The sequence below is a fragment of the Cucumis melo genome, chromosome 12 (genome assembly GCF_025177605.1).
Source record: "Cucumis melo cultivar AY chromosome 12, USDA_Cmelo_AY_1.0, whole genome shotgun sequence".
Lineage (NCBI taxonomy): Eukaryota > Viridiplantae > Streptophyta > Magnoliopsida > Cucurbitales > Cucurbitaceae > Cucumis > Cucumis melo.
Genome location: NC_066868.1, coordinates 1,726,495 through 1,737,658, shown reverse-complemented (window position 1 = coordinate 1,737,658; position 11,164 = coordinate 1,726,495). Strand labels below are relative to the sequence as shown.

At 28.3% G+C, this 11,164-nt stretch overlaps 1 protein-coding gene across 1 annotated transcript; it reads right to left on the bottom strand.

Moving 5' to 3' along the window:
- Positions 1–171: 171 nt before the first annotated feature.
- Positions 172–1,113, bottom strand: LOC103497122 (uncharacterized). The gene has a single exon (XM_008459209.3). It carries the CDS (start codon positions 984–986, stop codon positions 447–449), a length of 540 nt encoding a protein of 179 aa, XP_008457431.2. The 5' UTR covers positions 987–1,113; the 3' UTR covers positions 172–446.
- Positions 1,114–11,164: the final 10,051 nt, after the last annotated feature.

Sequence of the window (11,164 nt, the reverse complement as noted above, 5' to 3'; positions counted from 1 at the left end):
GAAAGACAAACTTAGAGTTTATAAAGGGCAAAGGATGGTTCTCTTTTCTTAATACATATCTACTTAATTAATCAAACATATCTCGATGTTTCTTTTAAATTTATGGTTTTGATCACACCAATACACGAACAGATAACAACCTCAACACACAACTGTGTAATAGAACAAATCTTAAACAGTTAAATCGTGGTGTTTTGTACCTTCAAATTGAGATTACATTTGAACATATTTGAGTTTACCTCAAAACTTGCATAAAATTGTAAAGCTATCACATTTTTACAAATGAATTTACAACTTAAAAGCTCATGTGAGTTTATATATATATATATATATATATATAGAAACACACACATATTCTTATAACCACAATGAAGCATTTAACTAAATTATTATTAAGAAAAAAGAAGAAGTAAATATTGATGTAAAAAAATGAAAATTGTAAAATGCTAGCGCGTGAAGGCGTGAATAACAAGCGCGATGTAAATGAAAAGCGCCGAAGGAACCAAACTCACCAACGGCACGGCGGCCGCCACCGTCTCCCACCGCCGGCAACCGAAAATCCCCAATTTTATCTGAACCAAATTCAGCAACGCCGCCACCAAAAACCCACACCCGAGAACCGACCCAACCGCAGACGCCACCATCCCCACACGTAGCACCGTTGCGTGGGTCTCACCCTGCCCACCATCACCGCCGACGATGATTCTGATTGCTTGCTTCAGCGCCGACGCGATTAGGCTGGAGAACAAGAAGCAGCTGAAAGAGTAAACATGGCAGGCTATGAGGTTTTGGGCGACAGAATCGGCAGCGGCGCAGGGGCCGTCGTCGTCGTCGGGGAGGAGGTTGGCGGCGGGGTTGGCGGTGGGGTACCAGGCGACGCCGAGGAAGACGGCGAAAGTGAAGAGGGAGTTGACGTTGACGATGCCGTCGAGGGCGAGGATGTGGATTCTGGTGGAGGTGGATCGCCGCCGTGGAACGACGGACATGGCGGTGCCAAATGAAGTTTAAAGAAAGAAAAATCGTTTTTAAAAAAATAATTACGAAGGTATCATAATAAAAATGAAAAAAAAAAAAAGAATTTTTATTTTGATTATGATTAAATTGGAGGATGGGAAAAGTGTTTTCTTGAAAGCAATTAAAAAGAGTGGCGTCCAAGTAAGAAACATGTCGGAATCCCCAATATATATATTTAGGTATTTGTAATAAACGTAAATAAAGTATAATTTAGGTATTTATGTTTTTTAGTATATTAGGATCAAACCAATTCATTCTATATGTTTTTGAGTTTAAGATCAAACAAATCTTATATGTGCTCTTTTTCCTTTCAACTAATTTAAAGATGAACAATGTTACCATAAATACTCTATTTCATAATTAATATACTATTATCATCTTACAATCTTTGTAATTACCATTAATACAAAAACACAAAATAAAAAACATACTAAAAAAAAAAAATTGTAATAAGCTATGTTCTTGAAATCTTAAGACTTTTTTAAAATAAAATTTTCCAAATTCTCACCACCCTGCCACTTGTCTCTAACTCATCAATTTAAAATAATAATAAAAATAAAATAATTCGGTCGTTTGACCAATAACTTTATTCATTGGGACAAATCTCAACATTTCATTAATTGAAATAAATTAATATTAAAGTTTTAAGCTTTTGACGGTTGAATTTCTTTTTTTTTTTTTTTTTTTTAATTTTCTTGTGTGTTGTGAATATAATATATATAATTATTCTATCCCACGTGTCAAAATATTATGGGGCCAGGTTTCACCACGTCATATGGCATGTCATTAATTCTGGCTTTGGAGGTGCCACATCATTTGACATGTCTGCAAGTGGACTGTTGACCATCCAGTTGCCATGTGCCACATTCTCAATTTCACTGTTTGCCATATCACTATTGCATAAGATTTGTCAATTCATTTTTTTTTAAACTTGTTTCGGGCCTAACTTCTTTGTTTAAATACCAATTTGAGTCATTGAAATTTTGTGTGGATCATTGTTTGAGTGCTACATAATACTCTTCATGAACACTAAAATCATTAGTAATTATGAATAAGTTTGTTGTTATTAGAATGTTAATTGATCAATTTGAGGTTAACGACCAAGAAGTGAACACCATTTAATTTTTTATATGTTGAAAACATTTTGTAGCTGTTTTTTAACTTGATGTTTTACGATTATTTTTCAATTAACATGTTAACGTTTATGAAATAGAAATGACTAGTTTTGTGATCGAAAAATGGTTTTGAAATGAATGTTTTGTCCTCTTTAGAATGATGGAGGTGTCTCTTCATATATACTTCATTAATTCCAATATCTTTTCACAAATGTTTGTAGGCCTCTTATTATGTTAACTTTGGAGAACATTGGTGGAAAACGATTAAAATTGAGGTCATGCTAAAATTGTTTTCATGAATGTGGCAATTGCATACATAACAATTGATTTGTTAGATAAAATCGTTTTCAAAAAAGTGGTAATTGAACAACACAACAATTGATCAGCTAGACACTTTGATCTACAATGATTACCAATATGAATCCATAATGTTGTATTTATAAGAGAATGAATATAGGGTGAATTGAACCAACTATAGAAGGTATGAGTTGGGACAAGAAAAAAGCAGACCCCACGAGGGAATCATAGGTTTAAAGTTTACGATCAAATATATTCATGACTTTTTAAAAAGTGGAATATACTGAAAACCTATTATATACAAAACAAAAACTCAGGAACATCATATTATAATTAACAAAATTGAAAATTTTAAAATCCTTCGAAATACTTTTAAGACTAGAATTTAAAAGTTTAACGATTAAATAAGAATAATCAATAGTATACTCAAACTTGATTGATAACTTTTATAACCAAATCTTTAATTTTAGTTAGTGGTTCATTGTAATATTGACCATTGGTAAAGATAGTGGGCGTGTAGAAATAACACAAAGGCAAAAAAAAGGAAACCGCATTTTCTCAAAGAATTAGCTCAACCACTAATTAATACAAAGAGATCATGAAAAGGTACATAAAGAAAGAAAAGTTCAAAATCAAATTGGATCATTAGCAATGGCCACTTTGACTTCCAAATAGATTCTTCTACACCATGAATACAAACCAACATTTTGAATGTTGATTAGGTTAATTGGAAACTTTAACTTTAATTGGCTTTCTTTTTTCTTTCTTTCTTTCTTTTTTTTTTTTTTAAAATCAATTTTATATTTTTACAAAACAACAAAGCTAGGAAGAGTAATTGTGTCTCAAAACATTATGTATATACTTCAAGCAATATAGAGATACTCTTCACCAATCGTATTATAACGTGTGTTATAACAATTCTTTTATTGCGTTTAATAGAAAAGAGTACAAGGCTTTATGTAAAAGTTATGATTCACTTGCAATTTGATCTTTTTTACAAAACTCAACCTTTATATTTAGGGTAGGGTTATTAGGGTTGATGAATCCATACAAAATTGTAATATAGAATCATATATCGTTTATTTATGACATATTAAATAATAGTAGTTTCTAACATATGGTATTTATATATTCTAGGACCATCTTGTTTAATTTCTTTTAAGTTATTCTAATGTGTCTTAAATACTAACTAGATTTATATATTTCATTCTATATAGTTATTAGAATTAATTATTTGTAGACATTAGCTCTATCTAATGCCCTCGTGTACTTATCTCTATCATTTAGCTAGCTATTAAGTAAATATAATTATTATTGCAAAAGTAACTCGGTTGTTCATGAATCCGTTGTTGAAGTTCGAAGATTTAATTTGAACATTCAAGTCTAGTATGAAAACCTAATGTAAAATAAAAAAAAATAATTGCAACATCTTTTATAATTCTAACATATTATATATTATAAACACTAGGACATACTTTTTTTGGATTTTAAACTTTATGCTATGTGATAATATATTCACGAATAATGTTTTACTCATGTAAGAGACTATACCTTAATTATGGAGTTCAAATCAGTTCAAAGAGAAGTTGTAATTATTATTATTTTGTTAACTATGAAAAAAGTATTGTTTTTCTCTTAGCTAATATCATTATTCTATACAATTTTATAAACATAAAGTAGAATTATTGTAAGTGAAAAAACTATGAAAAGAAAAATATTAAACAATAATAATGAAATCATATATATTACTCAAGTAATTAAGACCTGGATTTTGTTAATCATTTATAACATAAAATTTTCAAATAATGGAAAGAAAGTTCAAAGTTCAAAGTTGTTTGTTTAAAGAGAACATTCAAGATCTTTCAAAACTAATATTTCAACCCACAATTATAATGTTTGTATATTCATAAAAGAAAATTGAAGATTGATTTACTAAAAAGAAAATATGAATCAAAATTTTTGATTTCACCCATTGTGGTTTACTTAAAAAAAAAGAGAGAATAGAATCAATTAGTTTGACCCACTTGAATTGAAGAATCATTCTTAAAAACAAAATGAATCTTATTCCTTTGCAAAACTTTATCAATATGAATCCTATAGTATTCTTAAAAAAAGTGTTCATAAAAAATGAAAAAGTTCAACAAAAAAAAAAAAAAGAGTACAAAAAAATCTACGAGTTCAATTTTTATATATATAAAAAAAATTGTTGCCAAAGAGGTCAAAATTATAATCATATCATACTCACAAAGGTCTATTTTTTTTTTTTTTTTCATTTATGATGAATTTCGAGATAAAGTCATCTTAGTATAAATACACATCACTAGAAAATATAAATAAAATCGAAACTATTCCAAGCATCGGAATTTCGAGAAAACAAAGTTTTCTAATATTGAAAATATGTGGCTAAAGATAAATGTAAAAGCAGTACAAAGCTAAAATTTTTGTTGATTGAGCTTTATAATTCAGTAAAAGAAAAAGATGCTATGTTTGAAATTAGATCTAAAAAGAACTAGATGACAAATTTACCATTGGAATAGCTATTGGTATTTGTATTATTTTAGTTTATTAGTATTAGTATTATAAATAACATAAAGTTGAGAGAGCTCGAGCCCTTGAACCTATACTAAATTCGTGGGGTGTGTAAAAGTAAACATTTAAAAGAAGAAGGGAATTCAAATAGTTTGGAAGTATGCCTATTTATCATGGACGTACTTTTCAAAGTTGTATACAAATCAAATAGAACACGACTAAAATGCTTCCGCAACCTATCCTAATCGACACTTGAAATCATGAGTCAAGTTCAACATTTCTTGTTCGGGTAAAAAAAACAAAGTTGTAACTTTTCGTAGATTGCGTTTAAGAAAAATCGTGTTAAATCCAAGCTTTTGGAAATCGAATGTCAACAATAAGGTAAGATAGGTAGGGGCTAATTGAGGTAGAAATTAAATTGAAACTTAAGAATCAATAAAAGCATATAACGGTCAAAGAGTATAAGAGGGTGATGGGGACATACTTTCCTTCTTAGGCCATCCTATGATTATTGAATCCTAAACGACATATTAACTTGTAATTATTATAATAAACAAAAGACAACTCAACAACACAAAATAGTTTACATGAATTATGAAAATAATGTAACAAAGTATCTTAATAATGTAACATGAATTATGAAAAGACAATTTTATTTAAACTTTTCTAATGAAATGCGTTCCAAAATTATACGTTGTAACAAAAAGGAAAGGAGAATATGAGTAAAAAGTATTAAATATTCTAATACATAGAGATTTTAAATAATATTAAACTTAAGTGTAGGTTATAAATAGTTATAGACAACGCGTTATTTATTTTTGGAATCCAACCTAGTGAGCTATAATCATGTTGTGGATCAAACTTTATGTTGAAATTTGTTTTCTTCCTTAACATGTGCATTACAACTTTGTAGGAAAATGTTTGTATGATGGTCTAATCTCTACTACAAACTACTTCTTGGCTTCAATGCAGTCACCTTCAGGTCGCATTTTAGTTTCTATTTTCTACTTCTCCACCAAACATTATTTGTGCAAGATTTTTACTTAGCAAAATGATGTTTTTAGGCTCAAAACATTTCTCTACAACTTCGACTATACCATTCTTACCATGTCTTTACTACTTATTAACAGTGAAATCACTTTTTCATCATGCATACTTTCTTCTCACTCACATGTTTCTTCGAAAAATTTTGAGGTCAACCAACATAATATTTCTCCAAATTAAACGAAGCACGATTAACTTTAAAATTCTTATAATTGTCGATTCTTTTTAAGTATTTTCTTAACGGTCACATTATTTTGTTTCCTTAATGTTTAATTCTCACTGCTAGCCACTTCTTCAACGTTTAATTCTCACAGTCGGCCACTGCTCAATTAGTAATTAAACTTTCTTCCTTGATTTAAGGAATTAAGATATTGAATTATTATACCAATTTCAATTATTTCTTTAGAAGGCCATGAGTGAATTAGATCAATATTCTAATCCATAATTAAAGGAATTAAAAGCTGATGAAGGTTAGGATATTGCCAAAATTCTAATTCATCCTAAAATCTAATTAAAATTTAGATTTCGATGATTTTTCGAAAATCACTATATTTAGTATGCATATATTTAATTTATCTTCAAGTTGAAGATCATAAGTTAATTATATTTTATGTGTTATGCATATATTATGTTTTAAAGTATCTATTTATCCTAGTGATTTAAATTATGTGAACGAGAGTTTTAATAAAATTATTTGCAATATTAATATTTTTGCAAATCTTGTGATTAAAATCACTTGAAAGTTATGTTATTTGATATCTATATGTTAGGAATAATTTGTTAGTCACACTATCAAGATTATGGTTTTCAAGATTCAAAACTTTTTTTTTCTTAGGATTTAAAGTTATCACATATTTAATTACGTTCTTAATTACTCCATTAATGTTACCTATTTTCTTAAATTTAAAATATAATAAATTATGCATATTTAAATTGTATAAATTTTGGTACAATAAATTATGTTTTGTTGTCCTTTTGCGTTATGTTTAAATCACAAATAATTTAAAAGCATGTATTTGTTTGTGATTATTTAATATCTGTAGTATAAATAATTTGTTAGTCACAAAAGTAACCAAATTAGTAAGTCTTATAGATATTCTATCGATAGTGTTTTGCAAATTAAGGAAATAATTATTTGTGATTATTTTAATATGATATCTATGTTATGAATAATTTGTTAGTCACCAAAGTAGCCAAATTAGTAAGTTCAATGGATATCAAATTAAGGTTAAACTCAATTACTCATATTTATCTGATGAGATGAATCATATTATATTACGAAACATAAAGATATTATTATGAGTATATTAATTTTTATTATTATAAAACATTTAAATTACCCAAAGGTAATTAGTGATTTTATAATTTTGAATCTTGTTATGGTTAATTGGAATTGTTTTATCAAGATGTCTATGTTATAAACAGTTTATTAGTCACCTAAGTGGCTAAATTGTTATCTTTAGATATCAAATTAAAGTTGATTCAATTACTCACATGTTCATTTGATGCTAATGAATGAGATGATTTTATGAAACATTATAAAATTGTCATGAGTGTATTGATTTTCGTTATTATAAAATATTTAATTTGCCCAAAGGTAATTAATAGTTTACAATTTTGAATCTTATTGTGGTTAATTGAGGTGTTTGGTTAACTATTATCAATACATCCAAAGATAACTAATGTATCTAATTTGGGCATTAAAATTACCAATTATATGAAACTAAATCTAGCATCAGTTAAGTATAAATATTATACATTGTTGTGCCTTCCAAAGAGAACTTCAATATATAAGTTTATTTGAATATGTATTGTATCTTTATGTTTATTTCTCAAAGCAATAATGTATAAGCATATCTATTTTGTAATCGCATCATCTGCTCCCGTTTCTATTCATTCGCATGCTACATCTATATAAAGTTTAATGCATTTAATTGCTCTGTTTGGTACAAACAAATCCGATTCCATCATTGAATTGGATCTTTGATTATTTGGCACTTTAAGTGAAAAACTTACTGCACTTACTTCAGCTGCTAGCAGTGATGGGGATAGATCTTTCTATAAAGCTTGGAAAAGATCAAATAGATTGAGCCTAAAGTTTGTGCAAATGATTGTAGTAAACAATATCAAGTTTACAATTACAATACTGAAAATGCCAAGAATTTTAAAAATTTTATGGAAAATATGATGAGAAAGCACATTATTTTGACTCATTTGCTAAATTCCTAGAAAGTCATGGTATATGTGCTCAATACACAATAACTTGAACACCACAACAAAATGGTGTTGTAAAAAGACATTATATTGTACATTAATGAATGTGGTTAGAAGCATGTTAATTAATTTGTGTCTTTACTTGTGTCCTTGTGGATGTATGCATTAAGAACCGTTGGTTCCTAGTAAGTTAGTTCTAAAGACATCTTTTGAATTGTGAACAGTAAGGAAACCAAGTTGAAGACACCTGCATGTTTGGGGTTGTCAAGTGGAAATAAGAACTTATAATCCACTCAAAAGAAAACTGGATTCAAGAACAACCAGTTGTTTCATCATTGGTTATCTAGAAAAATAAAAAAGGTAAAGATTTTATTGTCCTAACCATGTATGTGAATAGTTCAAACTGGAAATGGAAGGCTAATTGAGAATAACGTAATTAGTGAGAGTTTGGAACCACGTAAAGTGAAAATTCAAGAAGTTAGGGTGGAAATTCCTTTATCTATAACTTCTTCTCAAGTTGTTGTTCTTGTAGTTGTTGATTGTGTTAACAATTCACAATAAGAAAAAATTAATGGTCAAACACCACATAATGATGTTATAACAAATGAATCTATAACTGAGGGACCACAAGAAATGAAGTTAAAAAGATCTGTAAGACAAAAAAGATCAGTTATTTCTGATGACTATATGGTTTATTTGCATGAGTTAGAATTTGACTTAAGTATTAATAATGATCCAGTTTTGTTTTCAAAAGCCACTAAAGAAGATAATTCAGTCAAATGGTTAGATGCCATGAAAAAATAGTTAAAATCAATGAATGATAATAAAGTTTAGGACCTTGTAGAATTGCCTAAAGGGAAGTAAAAGAGTTGGGTGTAAATGGGTCATTAAGACCAAACTTAACTTAAATGGCAATAACAATGCTAGACTTGTTACCAAATGTTATACTAAAAAAGATGACATTAACTACAAAAAGACATTTTTCCTGTCTCAAAAAGGGACTCATTAAAAATTATTATGTATTTAGTAGGTCATTATAATTTAGAGATTCATCAAATTGATGTGAAAACTACCTTTCTAAATGAGAGTTTAGATGAAGAAATATTCATGGATCAACAAGAAAATTTTATGGTTGAAGGAAAGGATATATAGTGTGTAAATTAAAGAGGTCAATATATGGATTTAAACAAGCTTCTAGACAATGGTATCGTAAGTGCAATGATACCATCACATCTTTTGGTTTTAAAGAAAACATCGTTGATCGATGTATATACCTAAGAATCGATGGGAGTAAGTTTAATTCTAATCCTTGTTCTATATGCTTACTTACAAGAGATCAGATCATCTTGAGGTGATTGAATATTTAAATTCAGATTCTGCCGAATGTGTGGTTACACGAAAATCCACTTTTGGTTATATGTTCATATTAGTTGAAGGAGCAATTTCATGAAAAAGTATGAAGCAGTGTATTGTTTCTGTATCCACTATGAAAGTTGAATTTGTAGCATGCTTTAAGGCTATAATTCATGTTTTATGGCTGCAAAACTTTATCTCAGGACTTGTAATTGTCGACAGTATTGCCAAGCCACTAAGAATTTATTGTGATAATTTTGCAGCTGTTTTCTTCTGAAAGAAAAACGACAAGTATTCTAAAGGTGCTAAACGTATGAAATTAAAATACTTTGTTGTTAAAGAAGAAGTTCAAAAACAAAGAGTTTCAATCAAACACATTAACACTAAACTTATGATTGCATATCTACTAACTAAAGGATTGCTACCATAGACATTCAATGATCATGTTAAACATGTGGGCATTAGTAGATATCATAATTGAAATCAAGATTATGTTATTTGACACTTGAGCTCGTTTATTTATAGTTTCTGATTTTATCTTATGGTTCTGTTCTTATGATTAGTATATACATAAATGAATTATGTAAACCAAGCAGGACATTGTCTTTGATAAAGACAATTATTGTTGGACCATTATTGATTATCTTTATTATTATAGATCATGTTAATAGAAGAATTATTTCAGTGATACATGGAAGGAAGTATGTTAATGCAATGATGTATAACCGTCATGATTCTTTAGTAGTTTCTTTGACTTGACATGATATGTTATGAAGTTTAATTTTGTGCATTATGTCTATAAACGTATATAGTAAATAATGTCAATGGGTCAAGTGAGAGAATGTTATATTTATTTTAAATATAATATTATTATTAATGTGGCGCAATTGCATTATATGCTATTTATCTCTTTTGGGTCTATTATTTTATTAGGCTCATTATGTTAAAAAATAATGCCCTGATTAAACACCAGGACGGGGTGGTGTCTATAAATAGAACCTTAAGGATTGATCCTCTCACTACTTGGTTAAGTAGTCTATTCTTCTCATCAAGAAACCTATATTAAGTTCTAAAGGAAGACTAAGTGAGAGAAACACAATTTCTCAAGAAAATTATTCATGGATCAAGGTATGTTGTTCTTTAACTAAATTTAATTTGTAAAATCATCTAGTTCAAAGATCTTGACATTTATTGTTATACACAATGTTAGAATTTTATTATATAATCATGAATTTTATTATATAATCATGAAACTAAAGTTTACCCTTTTTTAAGACATTACAATTGAAAACTTAACAAAAACCTTAAAAAGTCAATTTCTATTACACTTAACCTATATATTTTGACTTAACTTTGTGAGGAAAAAAAAAACATAGTTATTAAAATCAAATAGTGTTCATCAAACCCACTTAAAAGTTTTAGTTTTTCTTTTCTTTTTTTCTTCTTTTTAAAGAATAACAATCTTTAAACAATAATTGAGTTTGGTAAAAAATTATTGGTCGTTAATGGAAGTTGTTAGAATTACAACTACAAATGTTGACTTGCAAATTTTATTTTATTAGGAAAAAAAATATTATTTTTAATTGCTTTTTTAATTA

Excerpts from the sequence above, each read along its gene's own strand:
- LOC103497122 (XM_008459209.3), bottom strand. The coding sequence starts at position 986 with ATGTCCGTCGTTCCACGGCGGCGATCCACCTCCACCAGAATCCACATC.